Genomic DNA, 18,809 nt, shown 5'->3' with positions numbered 1-18,809 from the left:
AGTTAACTCGGGTCAGAGTCACGAACTGCTTCCTGTTGTTGCAGAGAAAACTTCTTAGAAGAGAAGTGGACAAAAATCCACAGGCAATTCCAAGTCAATTGTTGTTGTATTAAGTGGAGTAGGAAGGTGGGATAGGCCATCGGCAAGCGAATTGTCTGCACCAGGGCGGTACTCCATTGTAAAATTACACCCTTGGAGTCTGACAAGCATTTGTTGCAATCGCAGTGGGGCAGCGATCAATGGCTTGTCAATGATCATCAGCAATGGTTTAGGATCGGCGAGCACAATTAACATGTGACCATACAAGAGGAGATTGGGACCATATTCTGTGCAGAGCGTTGATGCTGCTTAAGCAGTCTCCTTGGCTATTGAGCACAAACCTGGATGGGTCGCCACTCTGACACACTATACCAGCATGCTGGCACTCATTTTGCCGACCTTGGAAGAATGACAGGCCGAGTTAACCCACACCTGGTATTAATTCAACTGCTCAGCGGATTTGAACTCAGGACCCAAGGATCCAAAGCCCACTACCCCAAACATTAAGCCAACAATAGACCATAGAGGTGGGTGCAGAAATGTTCATTGCATTCATGACAGTCATTAGTTCATGTTCATTGCAACCATAACGTTGTTCAGTATCTGTTCGGGATTTGGTTGAGTATGCCATGGGCTTCCATTGGTTTCCATGGACCTGAAGCAATGTTGCACCAAGTCCTTGAAGAATGGCATCACATTTGAGGTAGACAGGCTGTTTTGGATGATAGTAGTGAAGAAGAGATATTTCTGATACCTCCTTTTACAGATGATCAACTACAATTTGATGGTGGGGCTCCCATAGGAATTCAGAATCTTTTGTGAGAAGGTCTCTGAGAGTAGCAAATATCATACTGAAGTCCTTGATGAAGCGCGACAAATATGTCATGAAGCCAATGAAATGTTGAAGCTCGGCTTTGTTCTCGGGTTTTGGAATAGCTCTCAGATATTGAACCTTCTTCTGGTCAGGCCGGATTCATTGTCCACCATAAGCATGAACGAAGAAGGTGATGCTGGTCTTCTTGATGTAGCATTTGTTTGAATTGAAAACGAGGCCTTCGCATCATACTGTTTCCATCAGCTCCTCAAGGTGCCTGCAATGCTCCTCCTGTGTGGCGCCGTAGACAGTAATGTCATCCGCTATGCCAACAAAACCTTTACAATCATGGAGAATACAATCCATTTCCATCTGCAAAATGTCCTGGCTTACACACAGTCCAAAGGGCAATCGTTGCAAACAATACCGGCCCGTTGGGGTCTGAAATGTATGAAGTTGTTGGCTATCTCCATCGAGTCGTACAGACCAGTACCCTGACTTGGCATAAAGTTTTGAGAAGTATTTCACTCCTGCAAATTTGTGATTGAGCTTTTCCATTGAAGGTATTTTGTGATATTGACAAATCAGGGCTCGATTGAAATGCTTTGTGTCCAAACAAATCTGAATATTACCTTCTTTTTCTTTTTACATACTTGAAAGAGCTGACCCACTCAGTCGGCTATTTGATCTGCCATATGACTCCCTGTAGAACCATTTCATCAAGTTCTGATTGAATTTTATCCTTGAGAGCAATAGGGGTTCTACGTGGTGGGACATTTGGGTTTACAACAAGCCTGTGCGTTGTATGAAATTCACCGATGCTGTCAAATTATTGTGGGTAGGCATCTATGAGTTCTTTCACGCTGTTGTAAACCTGTGGTTGTTCGCTGTTCACTGAACAATACAACATAACACCATGAAGATGCTCACACGATGGAAGGCCTAGAACCACAGGACCGCTGACATGCACAACAAAGAAATGTGTGCTGGTCCACCACTTGATCCCTTGTAACTACAAACAATGTCTAGAGAGCCAAAACACTTGATGTGGGTTCCATTGTATGCAGTTAAAACGCTCTCTGCTGCTTGAAGAGAACCAATGTAGGGTTTACCATTTGAATCCAGCATTTTGGGAAACGTGTCGAAAAGTGCAAATGGGTGAAGTATTTCCTTGAGCACCTGTGTCCACCTTCAGCTTAGACCTAGGTCACATTTGCCACGGCGGCCATGGGGTCTCCAAAGTCTATGGCCACTTGCAATTATACGGCGGCCGCAGTATTTCCACGGTCACACAATGTAGCAGTCACATATATTTTTATTTTTCGGGGAGCCGCACAGCGTATTTCTAATTTGTGGAGACCGAAAACGTGGGGGTGTCGTACGGTCTTTGATTTGATGTCGCACGGTGACCTTAGGGCGTTCCTGCGGCTGCCATAGAATTTTCAAGGCAGACGCAAGGCGACCGCAGGGGGACCGCAGGGGGCCCTTTTTTTTTTTTTTACCAAATCTTTTGTTTCGGCTTGTCGAATTTCTACGGCGAACATAGAAATGAAAAAAGTTATAACTCCGCGTTATAATTCCACGGCGACCTTACGGCCTGTAAAATATAGCCAAATGGCGTAGGGCCACCCTGAGGCCACCTCAGACACTGCGGCCGCCGCACGTTTCTGTCAATTCAGAGGGCATACGGCCGCCGTATCCTCGCCATAGAGCAAATGTGACTTAGGCCTTAAGGTAATGAACATCTGGCCTGTTGCATCAACTGATATGAAGTGTAGTGGAAGCCTCATTACATCGACCAGGTGTATTAATTGAGTCGAAAACCAACAAATCAAACTGTGATGCAATGCCATCAGTGTCATTGGTGTTGTACCAATGCCTGTGTTGCTGTTTCATGATAAAGGTGTCATACGCTGTTTCATGTTGTGCACTGGCATGGGGAGTACTTTAAGCATTTGTTCTCGGGTTTTGGAATAGCTCTCAGATCTTGAACCTTCTGCTGGTCAGGCCGTTTTCCTTGTCCATCATAAGCATGACCGAAGAAGATGATGCTGATCACAAATACCTTAAGTAGGGGTATTGGCCTGGAACTCGAGGGTCTGGTGTATGCTGTTGTTCTTTGTTGTGAAGATCACCCCGATCATGTGATGTCCAGTGGTTCCAGAAAGCATCCCCTGTTGGACCATAGTTGTTGGGTATGAAGCTACTGGGTGCTTGGGGTCTGTATGCACTCGATGAGAGGTAGGGTCATGGTTTGTCGAAAATTGGACGTAAGACAGCACTTGTCCCAATGGCCAAGCTTAGCATATAATCTGCATGTGTCGTTGCGAGCAGGACATTGGGTACGTGCTGGAGGGTGTGAGTTCCCACAGCTTTTGCACTTACTGAGACTTGGCCCAACAGCGGAGATACTTATGTTGTCAGCTGCTTTGCTAGCAAAGTCATTTATGGTATGCAACTGTTTGAGGTATGTGGTGGAGGCTTTGTATGTGTGCCCCAGTTTCAAGGTATTGTTAAGAGTAAAGGTCTTTGGCTTTTTCAAAAGGTCCTTCTGAAATCGGAGATTTTAGGACTTGCATTTATCTGCTCAATTAAGCAGTCATCTTCTTTTTTTGGAGCTGAAATCACACTTCTGGGAGAGAAGCTTGCTTCGGCTCATAAAGGCGTCTTGTGACTCACTGAGATTCTAGCTGCAGTGACGAAGCTCCAATTGGCAGATCCTGAAATTATATGAGGGTTCCATTTTTTCCGGAAGCAATTGAAAATATACGTGGGTTGCTGCCTCTGTTCGTCCATTAAGGTCCATCCATGTATTTTACCATTTAAGGCCTTCCTCTCCAACTTAAAGCAGGCTCAGTGGCACCTGGTTGCTCTCCATAATGCCTCGAATAAAAGTACAGCTCCAGTCACTGGGTAAACATTTTAAAAGCCGCCGCTGCATTAGGCACGGTCCAGTCCATGTGCAAAGTTCCCGCCAGGTCCCCCATTGTGAACGGCAGTTGAGTGGGTCGATATGGAATGAGCCGATTATGAAAGGCACAGGAAACACCGGCTTGTTGCCTTGATAGACTCAAATCAATATGTGTTGTAAAACCGCTGCCATCATGTAAAGTTCTGATGTAGAAGATATATGAAGAGACATTGTTTGAAGAGAACGATCATTTATTCAAGCATCCGAATCATCACGGCATCATGCTCCTGCGACCAGATACCCATAATACCCCACACCCCGGAACTCCTGCTTCATATCCAAAAGCAAATTCAAACCAATGTAATACCATTTTGATACAGAACAATCCCGTGCGTTCCATCAAATGTGATTCCACTCCTTTCGGGAAGTTTCATCTGAGAATGTTCCAGCACCTTCCTGAATCTTACCAGGTAGTTTGCAATGCAATACCGCCATCTACAGTCAAAATTAGCTCATGACATCAAGCAGTTCATATTACAATTTACTGATGTGTGCCAAACGAAAGTTATAACATGTAACCGTCAATTTAACGCGTTAATTTACAGGCATTTACTAATGCTTACAAATACTACAACATCAACAGGGCCGGATTTTCTAATAGGCCATTGGCCTAGGGCCCACCAGTAACTGGGGGCCCACCGGGGACTTATGGGTTCTCTGATCGGCCAAGGAGTAGGCTAGTAGGCCCTATAGTAAAATGAATAAAATAAAATAATGCAACGAAAAATATAACAGTACATTTTTAAATGCCAGTTTCCCACCATCTATCTATCTATCTATCTATCTGTAGATTATATACATTACGTGTTGTATTTGGTGGACTTCATTTTTATATTACGTGTGTTTTTATGTTCTTATTTTGTGATATTGGTATCTCTTTTATTAGACTTGAACTAATTTATAATTTCTTTATGCTTGCAGATTATTCTTGGAGTCTTGGGGATTCTCATGAGATAGATTATTTATGTCATCCCAGAAGAAATATATGAGTGGCTACCAAAAGAGAAAGTTAAAAGAAACCAAAGCTGCACAACTCCAATCACTTCCAAAGCTGACAACCTTTTAAAAACCAAAACCAAAAGAAGATTCAGAGCCTAGTACCAGTGACGGTAAACTCCCAGGTGATGACCACGATGAAGCAAGGTCAGCTGAGTCACAGTCACAGATATCGAGTGAATCAGCAATGGAAATAGACGTACCACCTGTGATTGAAGCTTCATCCGATTCATCTCAGTTGACCAATAAGAAACATTCTGTGGAACAAGATATTTTTGCTGATTTGTGTATATCGAGCGATCCAGCTGACTGGCAGATAATTGATGATAAATTGATTGAATATTTAGTAAATCATCCTCTTCCTCAAAACTGTGAACAAGGCGACTTCTCAAAATCCGCAAGAAGTATGGGTGAGGGTGAAAAGGAAGGAGTTCGTTATGTGCCCATATCCTTGTTTACACGTAAAATGGCAAATGATGAAAAAGTTAAAACGGACTGGCTTGTGTATTCTCCAAAAACTGGCGATGTATTTTGTGTTCCATGCAAGCTGTTCAGCAAGCAAGTCTCATTGTTTACAAGTGGGTTTAGTCACTGGAAAAACTGCCAGCATCGAGTTGCTGAACATGAAAGTAGTACAGAGCATAAAACTCAGTTACTGCTTGGGGTGTAAGGGTGGTTGCAGCAAGTCGAATTGATTCCACTTTGGCTTTGCAAGTAGAAGTAGAGAGAAATTATTGGAGAGAAGTTCTGTTGCGCATAGTTGAAAGACTAAAATTTTTGACATCAAGAGGTCTTCCTCTCAGAGGTAGCGATGAAAGAACTGGCTCCAGCAAAATGGTAATTACCTTGGAGTACTCGAACTCTTAGCAAAATTTGACCCTCTTCTTGCACAGCATCTGGGTAAGTATGGTGCTGTAGGTAGTGGAAAGACTTCAGATCTCTCAAAAACGATTTCTGATGATATGATCAATCCAATGGCTGAAGAAATTCACTCAGTTATTATAAGTAAAGTGAAACAAGCCAAATATTATTCAGTTAGTGGTGATTCCTCACCGTATGTTAGTCATACTGGCCAAATTACATTGATAGTTCGTTATGTAAAACCTGACGGTAAACCTGTTAAGCGATTTCTGAAGTTCATCGACATGCATGACCATGGTGCAGAGAGCATAACCTCAACTGTTGCACAATTAATCGAAGATGTTGGTCTTGATTTGTGTGACATGAGAGGCCAGAGTTATGACAATGCTGCCAATATGTCTGGCATTTACACTGGTCTGCAAGCCATAATAAAGATTATGAATCCCCTGGCATATTATGTCCCTTGTGCAGGTCACTCCTTGAACCTTGAAGGAACATCAGCTGCCAGCAGTTGCCTTGCGCCTGTTTCATATTTCAGTTTTTACAAGCCTTATATAACTTCTTCTCAACCTCCACATATAGATGGGATTGCTTGAAAAGATTAGGTTTGGCCTCAGGCCCACAAGCAAGTAAATCCGGCCCTGGTTGCCAAGGTAATATTAATCATCCATTCCTGAAAGGTTACAACTGTAATCGAAGAGGAATTTAAATGCATAAAGGGTTTGCAGAAAAGTTTCATGAACCCTGAGAATCTCTGCTGAAAATACACGTTGTTGAAGGATTTGTGTTGCAATGCCATGCTAGAATAAAGGCCCGGTCACACCTTGAAATTTTAGCCAGCGATGGCAACGTATTAAAATGTATGTAAAACGCTGGCTTACGTTGAACTTTTGATGTTTTTTTTAAAGATTCGGACGTATTCATAGCGACTTGGTCTTATGTATAACGCATTGGTAACGGACACAGAACGTTTCATTGTGTTATAGATAACTTATACCAACGAATGCTGAATCTGTTGTCGGCCTACACAACCAATGCCCAACGATAGTCTAACTTAGGCATAGCGCGCTGCACGCATCGCCGACGATGTCGTGACGTAGCCTATTAAAAGGCTGACGCACAACGATTCGAATCATAACTGCCGTAGAAATGGAAGTGACAACATCGCGGTCACACCTTGGCGATCTTGCCACCGTATGCAGACCTAAGAAAAATGTGTCTAAAACGTTGGGGCACGTCAAATACGGTATGAGTAAGTTTGGTATACGTGAGTACAATGCGAAAGTACGCTATCATACGTCGTAGTAAGTAGAGTATGTCAAGAAATTTTAAACATGTTCAAAATTTTTGGACGTACTCGGCGTATGACACACGTTCCGCATGCCATGGGGATAAGTTTTACACACGATATGTGGACGCTTACACACGTCCACAAAGGCTACTTATAAGCTACTCATAAGTCGAAACACGTCGCGGTAATGTCTTCTCTACACGAAACTTATTCTAACTGATGTTTGACGTGCTTTGAACCAATTCTTTACGTAGACCCAACACACATCGACGTATGTAGACGTATTCCAATGATGTCTTCCGGTCGACAAAAAAAAAAATAAATGAACGTGTTTCTAGCTTACAACTGCCATATAAAGACGTGTTCCCAGCGGTTTTGGGAATTGGTATATAAAAATGCTGCTCATAAAAGGGGAACCCAATAGTGTTTTCGAGTCTTTTTTGAGTCGATGTCCATGTCAGCAGTAACAGTATCAGTATCAGTATCAGTATTAGTATTACTATTAGTCGTAGTTTGTTCATGTTGGCAGTAGTAGGTGAGTGTGAGGGGGAGGGTGTGGGTTATGATGCATCGTCCTTGCGTCCGCGTGTCCACGTGTAGGAGACATGTTTTCACCATTGTTCGAAGTTCTTCATGGCTAATCTTTTATGGGGCTTTTTCATCAATGAGCTATAGCTTGTTTTTACGATTTAGGTCTATTCATAACGGGTTGGACAAATGCACAATGAACTAATAATGTGCATAGAGTGCTTTGATAACTTATACATACGATATACCAATGAATAATTATCGTGAAGCCGGCGTTCACAAACTATGCCCAATGATAGCCTAACTTATCCACATCGTGCGGCAGTTTATCTTTGCCGGTGACGTGGGGTTTGCTATTCATAGGCTGCCACTCAACGATTTAAATGGCTGCATCTCCACGATTGAAAGTATACGCTTGCGCTCAACAATTGGATTTTTTTTTACACTCAACTACTTTTAAACGGTACCACTCAGCTATTTTCATTGTTTACAATTAACGATTTGAATTGCTGTCACTCGCCTTTGTTTTTTGATGCTGGCACTCGGAAATTTTAATCGTTCTATTGAACGTGCTAAATCGCTCAAACTCCACTATTGAAAGTAGACGCTTGCGCTCACCAATTGGATTTTTTTTACACTCAACGACTTTTAAACGGTACCACTCAACAATTTTCATTGTTTACAATGAACAATTTAAATTGCTGTCACTCGCCTTTGTTTTTTGACGTTGGGGTTTTGAAATTTGAAGCGTTTCTTCTGAACGTGTTAAAACGCTCAAACTCTACTATTTTCAATAGACGCTGCCGATGGACAATTGGAATCATAGCCAAGCTAGACATCGAAGTGTGAACATCCTCGTCATGCCGAAGAAAAGTTTGAAGAATGGTGCAAATAAGTGTCCTGGCCGAGGCCGTGGACGCTGACGCAAGGACGATCCATTATACCGACGTCTTTCAGCCTATGAGTAACTTAAAAGTAACGTCTGTCGATGTGTGGCAACGATCGCGTAACGTGCCAACAACACGTTAATCATAGGTTAGAAATAAGTTTTGGGTACGCTAAACATTACCTCGGCATGTCTCAACTTATGATTAACTTACAAGTAGCATGTGTTGACGTCTGTCAACGATCGCAGACCGTGCATACAACTTGTGGCCAGTGTAGCGGAACGTGTGAATCATACGCCGGCATACGTCGTGAAATTTCAAGCATGAAAAAGTTTGAGGACAACCAAAAAGTACAACGTTTAAAGCCAGCGTCCAACGACGTATGGCAGTGTTTTTCAGCGTGCTCTCAATGTTATCAAAACTTACCCATAACGTATTTAACGTGTGCCAGCGTTTTAGAAAAAAAATTCAAAAATCGGCATAAGTTGGCTAAAACGTCAAGGTGTGACCGGGCCTTTACTTTGACCTAGCCGGTATTTCAACATTACTTGTCTCAAATCCAAAATAGCATCTGTGGTGCGTCTTCTGGGAAGGAATCTGAATTGATCTTCATGGATTTCCACTACTTTTCTTGATCTCTGATCTATAACTCTCTCCCATATCTTAAAGGTATGTGGTCAGAGTTTACTTCCACGGTGGATTTGAATTCTTGGATGTCCCCATTTCCTTTAAATATTGGTACCAAAATACTTTGCTTCTCGGAACACAGTTGAATAGTTTATTCAAGACCTGAACCCCATATTCACTGAGACAGATCTATACTTCTACTGGTATCTCATCAGGTCCCACTACTTTGACATTTTCCATTTGAATGTTCTTTCTGAGAGCAATTTAAAATTCAAACATTGATTGTAGCTTGTTGACCATGGTCCTGAAGTACCATTTTAAGATTTTCCAGAGTATTTCATGAAGTTGAGTGAAAGCCAAAGTTCTGTGCTGGACAGTGCAGATTGTCAGTGATTCTTTTCTTTCTTTTACACACAAAGTTCAAGCTTGTGAGAACATGCACATGACAGAAAGAACAGAGTGGAAAGGGGGGAAACACACCAACAGAACTGGAGAGGGACACTTTGAAGTAGAATAGGTGAGGGGAAGAATGGGACGAAGGGGATGGGAGAGGAAGACGACAGTGGTAAACAAGCTGGATACATGCTCAAGCATAGCAAGAAGAAGGATAAGGGATGTCACAGCAAGTGTGGAGTCATGTAAAAAATAACCTTGGATGTTGTAGGCTGATAGTTTGGAGAGCAGGATGGGGTGGCATAAAGTGCTTGAGATATACCAAGAAAGACGGACCTGAACTCATGTCATAGATTAAGGGCCTCTATCAATTGTTGAGAGAGCAGAAGCAGCACATCAAGGGTGAAGTGACCAGGTGGTGATCCAAACTGATGGCCTATCATCAAGCCATTGGAGAAGAGGAAGGATTTGATGTCAACTGCTATGATGGATTCCATGACTTTGCTTGTGATTGGAAGTAATCCTGACATGACTTTGCTTATTTAATCTTCACAAATGGCAAACTCTCACGATGTCTCTTCGAAAGGACCATTTGGAAACCCCAATCCCCCCCCCATCCAATTTCGCAACAATCCACTGGAAGAAGTCCTTTATTTCAAGCTTCTAGGTCTCACAATCTGCCATAATCTTTCCTGGGAAAGCCACATTTCCAACCTGGCTTCCAAAGCCAGTTGCCGTCTGGGAATCCTCCATCATGCAATGTCCTTCCTTGACCCACCTGAGCTTCTGACCACGTACAAAGCTTTCGTCCACAGCCGGATGGAGTGCTGCCTTCCGCTCTGGACTGATGCTCCTGCCTCTCACCTTTCTTGGCTTCATGCTGTGGACACCAATGCATTTTGGATCATTGGTATCTCCCATGATGAGGCTGAGTCTTTGGTCCTCCCACACTCTCTCCGCAGGCAGGTCAGTGGTCTTTGTCTTTTTCCGTCTCCTCTCTGGTCTCGTCCCCCTGCTTTGTCTGCAATATGTCCCCACCATATTTCGGCAGGGCGCTCAACGTCCGCCAACAACCGCCTTCTGGTAAAACTACCAAAATCACAAATCGCTGCTCACGTTCACGCTTTCATTCCTCTTTTTCACCACCTTTGGAATAAACTCCCTCACTCTCTTCAATCCCATTCTTCTCCCCAGGCCTTAAAAACAGCTGTTCACCACCACCTGTTATCTTCCCACATCCAAAATATTGATGTTTTCTACCCCATTAATCCACCCCACACCCAACTCCTTCAAATTCCCTGCATTCCTTCCTGAAAGTCCCTGTAATGTCCATGTTGCACACCACAAGTTCCCCGCCCCATCCTTCTCCCTTCTACTGATCTCCTCATGTCTCTGTTCCTCACTGTTTTGTTCTCCCCTCTCCCGACCCTCATCTCATGCCCCCCCTTCTGTGCATTAGCTCTCATACGAGCCTCGACAATGTATAATAAACAACGAACTTCAGCTGGAAGCTTCCCAGGGCTCAGAGACGATCCTAAAGGCACAAAACTTTGAAAACAGAAAACTTCACAGCTTGGTCCATGAATCCGTGACCCCTTGCCGAAATGAAGGAAGATACTTTGAGCCCACCCTGAGCGAACTCCATTTTACATTCTGAAACCTGCAGATGTTGACACCAATCAACAACAACACTTACACTCTCACACACACACACACACACATACACACACACACACACACACACACACACACACACACACACACACACACACACACACACACACACACACACACACACACACACACACACACACACACACACACACACACACACACTTTTATTCGTATCGATGGTGTTACATTTGTTATTCTCCAATCCTCCCGCACATGTCCTGACTCGACTGAGCTATTGAAAATATCCGTTCATCTGTCGCTTACCTGCTCAACTACCTGCCTCAATACTCTCGGGTGTATATCATCTGGACCGGGAGCCTGATCTTCTCTTAGATTTCCTTTCTGTTCCTTTACTTCTTCCACACCAACCTGGATCTTCTGCAAAAGACCTTTCTCACCTCCTTGATAAATTCTCTCAGCTGTAGGCAATTCTCCTGACTGTTCTTGTGTAACAACAATGTCTTGACTTTGAACAGGCTGCAGTGGTTTCTTAACGATGAAACACTCAAATTTTTTTTTCACTTTCCTCACTCATGTCATCGAATGGCTGATCTTCATCGCCGACACATCGCTCATACATCACAATGCTTACAAACGCCCGGAGACCCCAGTGTTCGTGCCTTCTGTTTCATTTACACACATGCGATAATAATTTTCTGAAATTTCTAAAAGTTGTTTTTCACTTGGAAGTTGAGGGTTACGATGTGTAAATAAAGGTGTAAAACGTCTGGTTTAATGGAATTTAATTCCAAGATACAAGGCAACAAAAGGTGAAAATTTTGAAAGGGGTGCAGACTTTCTACAGGTACTGTACCTTTATCAGTATTGTATCAGGTGCAAACAAAACTTCATTAAGACAACTTCGCATGGAAAAAGTGAGCACTCCGTGACACGTTGCAGCAATACCACACATGCATAGACATGTCTTCTTTTAAAAGTGCAAACATCTCAGATTAGTGATTGACAATGGCTGTTACCTCGGAAATGAAATAAATATCATTGATTTTAATCCTCATCCTCTGGGTTTAGTTTCATTTTTCACATTGTAAAAAGGCTCTCCGGAGAGATGTTCGTTTACTTGGATGTTTGTTTGTAAGCCATGGCGATACACGCGAAAAGTACCCGCAATGTCCCTCTGTCCTGTCCCTCTGCTCAACACAATCAAAAATATAGTATATCGATTGACATGCGGTGTCGTGCAGTGCCAATCAACCGGTGTTTGTAAGCTGGATGGAGTAAAGAGATAGAGAGAAGGGATGGATGGATGGATGGATGGATGGATGGATGGATGAATGGATGGAAGGGGTGGATGGAGTGAAGCGATGGATGGATGGATGAATAGAAGGAATGGGATGGAGGGAATGGATGGAGTGAAGGAAGGGATGGATGGAGTAAAGAGATAGAGAGAAGGGATGGATGGATGGATGGATGAATGGATGGATAGATGGAAGTGGTGGATGGAGGGAATGGATGGAGTGAAGGGATGGATGGATGGATGAATAGAAGGAATGGGATGGAGGGAATGGATGGAGTGAAGGAAGGGATGGATGGAGTAAAGAGATAGAGAGAAGGGATGGATGGAATGGGATGGAGGGAATGGATGGAAGGAGTGGATGGAGGGAATGGATGGAGTGAAGGGATGGATGGATGGATGAATAGAAGGAATGGGATGGAGGGAATGGATGGAGTGAAGGAAGGGATGGATGGAGTAAAGAGATAGAGAGAAGGGATGGATGGATGGATGAATGGATGGATGGATGGAAAGGGTGGATGGGGGGAATGGATGGAGTGAAGGGATGGATGGATGGATGAATAGAAGGAATGGGATGGAGGGAATGGATGGAGTGAAGGAAGGGATGGATGGAGTAAAGGGATGTATGAATGGATGGATGTACCAAGCCGATGTTTGTAAGCCATGGCAAAACAGTAGACAGCGATGTAAATGATTCTTCACACAGCTGCTGTCGTTTTTGAAAATAAAATTAAATATTGACCTTCAAACAATGTTAGGTGATAATGTAAATGAAGTGCAGTACATCCATAAATAAACGTTGGTTCCGTTGTCTTAGTAAAATCTGACAAATGATTGAAATGTCACTTTCACCTCCAAGTGCACCGTTCGGAGATGGACCCCTCTCATGGAGTACTTTAGACGTTATTCGGGGAGAGCTATTTCCAAAACCCAATAATTTAATGGCAGACGAAGGAACAGCAGGTGGGAATTCATTAATTCATTCATTCCTCATTCATTCCTTACATCTCGTGTTCATTCTGTGAAATTGGAGAGGACAGGAGTCAAGTCAGTCGAGCGAGTTCGCGTGGACGCCATTATCGGACAGTTTTGAGTGTCGAGGGTGTATCGGCTTTGTCTGGTCTTCTTTATCCTGTTTAGCTTGTATTACGGTGGACTTTTCGCTCATTTGGCCAAGTTTATCTTCCGGGGTGTTGGGAGGATGTGATTAAGGATGATCAACGTTTCTCGTGATGATGACGAGGGTTCATCTTGGTCGGGTAATTGAACGAAGAAGAGGGGCAGACCACGGCAGGAGAGTACCGATGGGTTGGAACCTCCCAAAGTGGTTAAGGCCTTCTCTATCCCCGATGAGCACCATGCCAAACAATGGTCATAGTTTCGGCCTCTGAGGGATCTAAACCTTGAAACCCCGACAACCCAACTAAAATGGCTTCACTGATTTAAAATGACTTGTCCAGCGCCAAAAAGCTCAGGTCCGGCAAACTTCTTCATTGAGCGTAAATCAGTCGCTCAAAGGAAGACGGTGATGAGAGCCTTGTTTTTGGTGGGGACCGGATCTCGTGTCGGGTTCCTCGGTAATGTGAGGGAGAGTCGACGTTCACCCACAGAATACCTCTGTTCAGTGGAGGTCAGGGCCCGGGAGGCAAATGCGATGGGCTTCTCCACGCCATTCTGCAACTGCGAGAGCACAGCCACCATGGCAACAGCTGACGCATCACACGTGACGAGGTTTTGGATTAGCGAAGTTGAGCTGATCCAGGAAAGGTGGTGTGGTAAGCTGAGATTTTAAGAGGTTGAAATCCTCAGCACAGGCCAGGGCTCATCTTCAAAACTCACATTCAAACCCAGGGCTCGTCCTCTTAGAGCAGTTGGTGGAGTGGTTCTGCCATGGCGGAGTATCGGGGCTGGGACCGCAGGCAATAGGCTGTCATGCCAAGGAAAGAAAACATTGGCTGCTGAGATGTGATGGATGACTTCAATGTTGGACTGAGGCAGGGAGATGGTACGAACTGACAGACAAAATCCCACAAACTCGACGTCCAGCACAGTAAACGCTTTTCACCATTCAAGGTGAGGTTGTGTTTGGTGGGTGCCTCAAACACCCTGTGCAGGTTCTTGTTGTGGATAGATGTGTCAGGCCCATGTACAACAATGTCATATCAGTCAATGGCCACTCCTGGAATCCCTGCATGAACTGGGGACATCACTTTCTGAAAGCAGCTTTGAGTCATTGAGTCTAAAAGGCATCCTCGTGTCGCAGAATACTCCAGTGTGAGTGATATATGCCAGGAGGTCCCTGCTAGCGGGTTGGAGGGGCACCTGGAGATATCACTGGCATAGGTCCAGCTTTGAAAAAAATGTGGAGCCATAGAACAGGATGGTCAGTTCCTCAGGTGTGGGCAGGGGGTATTTGTGTTCGATGATGGCACTGTTTGCTGCATGAAGATCCACACAGATACACAGCCCTCCGGACTTTTTCCTGGAAATGACCAAGTTGGAAATTCAAGGGAATACTTTGGTTTGAATATTCCAGCTTCCAACAGGAGCTTGAGTTCAGCAGACAATTCGTCACGGAGAGCGAATGGAATGTGTCGCAGTGGCTGGATGAACAGAGTCACCGTAGAGTTCAGCAGGGACTGGTGGGTTCAGGCAGTGAGGCAGCCCAGTCCATTAAATACCATGGGCCATTTCTGTTGCCATGGGTAGGCAACCGGCAGAAATGCTGACCCACTGGCATCCATCAGGGAGAAAGAAACCAATCTCCGTGAAGCGGTCAATGCTTAGGAAGTTTGCACCAGAGAGGGTGATGTGGAATGAGAATGCAGTCAGATGCTTGGTGCCCACAATGTCGATTTTGGAGCAGTCTTACCCAGAGTGGGGGTGCTGAAGCAGCTGATGGGTGAAAAGCATTTATATGTGTCCAAGTTGAGCAGAGATACTGTAGCCCCTGTGTCCAATTGCAGAGGTGTCTGTACACACACACACACACACACACACACACACACACACACACACACACACACACACACACACACACACACACACACACACACACACACACACACACGTCTTGAAAACCTCTGGAACACACATTATGAGCAATGGTGGATGTTGTGTGAGGTTGTTGATGCCTTTCTGGTGCTGGCATCATGGCAGGGGCAGAGCGACACACTTGAAAAATGATTTAGTTTGTGACAGCACCTGCACATCTGCACACATGGAGAACTATTCGGTATTCTTGTGGCATGGAAAGCTTAGCCACAATTCCCACAGCACTCGGGGGGGGGGGGGGTGCTTGCTACTGTTGCATTTGCTGCACCGTTCGGCCGGAGTCTGCGTTAGCGAGGCTATTGGGCTGCTGAAAAATCTGTGCTTCCTTCATTGTGGTTATGGGGGGCATCTGCAAAGTTGAAATGCACAGTCGTCAATGGATTCAACTTGAAATGCAATTTTCAGAGCTTTTGAAAGGGATAAATCGTCTGGTTCTTGTAAAATCTCTCGCAAACAGAGAGGGGAGCACTTGACGTGTTTTTGATGAACAAGTCCCGAATCATCTTATCTTGCAGGGCATCAAATTTGCAGGAGCAAGCTCAGCCCCTTACGTTTGCAATGTAACAGCCGGTGTACTGACTCACCCAGCCGTTGATGCTGTCTAAAGAGAAACAATTGGAGAAGAACACTATGTTGGGCTGAGAAGTGTTTCCAGAAGGTTCATGGTCGAAACGAATGTTTCGGACAAAGTGCCAGGTGTCCCAAATATCCGCTGGTCTTCCACACCCAGGTAGTGGAGCAGTATTTGCTTTATTTTCTTGCTTCGCTCATGTCTTCCAAGCCGAGCATGATAATGAAGGTTTCATAGGCCCAAATCCAGTGAGTCCACGGTTATTTCTACCACCAGGCACCAATCTCACACAGATTGCATACGAGAGCAGCAGATAACATCATAATTCGCTGTTTCAACCATTTGAGAGAGTTAACAGCAACACATGTGTATTGCAAGTGAACAAAAATAATGATCCAAATGTCCCAATGGTTTCCACCCTGTTTTTTTATTTTATTTATTGTCTCTCCTTGCTCATTCTACCAATCTTCTTTTTTAACGCACCCCATTACACCACCTTTCTTGTGGAATCGGCCGGGGGAATCTTAGCCTGAGTCTTCACGAACCAGATAGCCAGGCCTGGCCTGACGTTCCTCTGGTTCGGGCAGGAATTTGGAATTCGGCCATGGTACCGGCGATGGCTCACCTACTTTTCATGAAATACACCATGGGATCTTCAATGTCCACCAACGAATGCTGGCAGACGGGACTCTCTTTTAATATCCATCTGAGGGAGGGCACACACATTGATGAATCGCCCTGCCTGTGAAACACTGGGATGACAGTTTATATAGCTGGGTCAGGATTCGAACCCAGTCGAGACAACTTGGAGGTGAGCGTTACCTCCAATACCTCCAAAGGGTGCGTCATAAGTTCCACTCCCAGGACACGGGTTTAGCTGCTTATACAAGATTTGTTTATATCATCCACAATGGGTGAGCCATAATAGCCCCAAGATCGAGTAATAACATATATTACAGGCCACATTCAGGCAGTGCAGCAGCAAAGCTTTAATTTCTTCCACCGCATATGTCTTCCAAGAGAGGAAATTTTTAAATTCCATTCTTGGAAATGAATCTACCACACCCTACATGATTTCTTGTTTGACCGGAATGCAAATTCTGAATTGTCTTCCCCATTGTCGAGAAAAACTGTCTTCTCTCCGGTAAGCTTTTGAACCTTTGCTGTTGTTGAATAACAATTCTGCGTTGTTCGCTTCAATTATTGGCAAGTTGTGGTATTGAAGGATTTCATTTCAAAACGATTATCAGTTGCAATACTTACTTTGGGTATTAATTACTGTTTGGTGCTTGAACCAACAATTTATTTATTTATTAATTTATCACGAGCAAATACAACCCATTGCTTCGCTGATGGGAATATTAACAGTAGGGGGTGGAAGGGGAAGGGAGTGAGGAGGGGGGGAAGGGGGGCTGGGAGAGGGGTAGTGAGGAGGTGGGAGGGGTGAAGGAGGGGGTGGTATGGGAGTGGGAGCAAGGATCTGGGAGGGGAGTGAGGATGTGGGAGGGGAAGGGAGCGAGGAGGTGGGGGTGGTAGAGGAGGGGAGCGAGGATGGGGGTGGTTGGGGAAGGGAAGCTAGGAGGGGTTGGTTGGGGAGAGGAAGCTGGGAAGGGGTTGTTGGGAGGGGTAAGCGAGGAGTGGTGGTGGTTGGGGAGGGGAAGCTAGGAGGGGGTTGGTAGGGGAGGGGAAGGTTGGAAGGGGTGGTAGGGGATTGGAAGCGAGCAGGGCGCGTGATTGGGGACGGGAAGCGAGGGGGGGAGGGGAGCGAGGAAGGGGTGAGGAAAAGAAAGCTAGAAAGTGGGGTAGAGGGGAGCAAGGGAGAGAGCAAGGTCTCAGCACATGTTGCTATACACTGTGGAAGGATGGATGGAGCGAGGAGAATGGGTTTTAGAGAGATGGGTGGTGGGGAAGGGAAGGGGGTGTTCTGGACATGCATTTTTGTTTGTTTTTAAAAAAATGCAAGTCACCCCAATCAAGGCCTAAATACATTCTCGATAAGGGGCAAAGGGATGGCTAGATATAGATGAGGCTAAGGATAAAGCAAAACAAAATATAAGAAGGAGAAAAATAACAAAAAGCATCAGACACAGGAAGTAGCAGAAGTCAAGTGAAATGTGATGCAGCCTCTGAGATGTAAGAAGTAGGAATAGACATTCCTCTTAATGTTGGGTTGATCGTAGCAGAATGGGAAGCATGTTACAGGTAGTGAATTCCAAAGCGAGACAGCACGAGGGATAAAACTATCTGCACAGCCTTTCGTTCTCTAATTGGATCAGCTTTAGTGCATGGGTGTACAGAGATGGCAAACCAAGTCTCGCATCCAAGCATTTGTACAGGAGCAACCAAGCTAGAAAGTCCAGCAGAACATTTACCATGAAAATATCTGTAGAACAAACATACTGAGGCAACTAACCTGTGGTGAGAGAGCATTTGAAGAGTTGAATCCATCTCCACACCAACCCGGTTAACTATTTGTTTCTGGAGCCTGTCAAGTTAAGATAAGTGGCAGGTTGGTGCTCCAGCCCGTGTATGGCAACAGTACTTCATGAGGGGAGGAATAGTTGTCTTATTCAGGTACAAACAGCATCAGGAGGTAAATACCTCTGTGCTCGAAAGAGACGACCAACTCGCTTGGAAGCACTCTTCACAATACCAGAAATGTACTTATCCCAATGGAGGTTAGAGTAGATGTCCAGACCAAGAAGCCGAAGTTCAGATGATTCTGTTAAAGTTGAAGACCTCGTGCACAGAAGGGAAAGACCTGTTTCTGGAGCGAGACATGGCCAACAATTTAGTTTTCTTTTTTCACTTTGATTCAGATATTTTGGTGTTTGGTCATTTTATTGATTTC

General features: G+C 44.5%; 2 protein-coding genes across 4 annotated transcripts in view; both read left to right on the top strand.

Moving 5' to 3' along the window:
- Positions 1–6,432, top strand: part of LOC147020382 (uncharacterized) — a 38,827-nt gene extending 32,395 nt beyond the window's left edge. For both annotated transcript variants that reach the window (XR_015061807.1, XR_015061806.1), the window contains one exon: positions 4,746–6,432. The gene's annotated coding sequence lies outside the window, so the exon portion shown is untranslated. The remainder of the gene's footprint in view (positions 1–4,745) is intronic.
- A 10,574-nt stretch (positions 6,433–17,006) lies between these two features.
- Positions 17,007–18,809, top strand: part of LOC147020381 (uncharacterized) — a 37,248-nt gene continuing 35,445 nt past the window's right edge. The window contains exon 1 of one of the 2 annotated variants that reach the window (XM_085895704.1): positions 17,007–17,102. In XM_085895704.1, the coding sequence (XP_085751830.1) occupies positions 17,029–17,102 (74 nt within the window). In that variant the 5' untranslated portion in view covers positions 17,007–17,028. The remainder of the gene's footprint in view (positions 17,103–18,809) is intronic. The other variant, XM_085895705.1, reaches the window with a different exon arrangement.

This window comes from Eptatretus burgeri, chromosome 9 (genome assembly GCF_056783735.1).
Source record: "Eptatretus burgeri isolate ZD-2024b chromosome 9, Ebu_testis_v1, whole genome shotgun sequence".
Lineage (NCBI taxonomy): Eukaryota > Metazoa > Chordata > Myxini > Myxiniformes > Myxinidae > Eptatretus > Eptatretus burgeri.
This window is presented reverse-complemented; position numbering and strand designations above follow the sequence as displayed.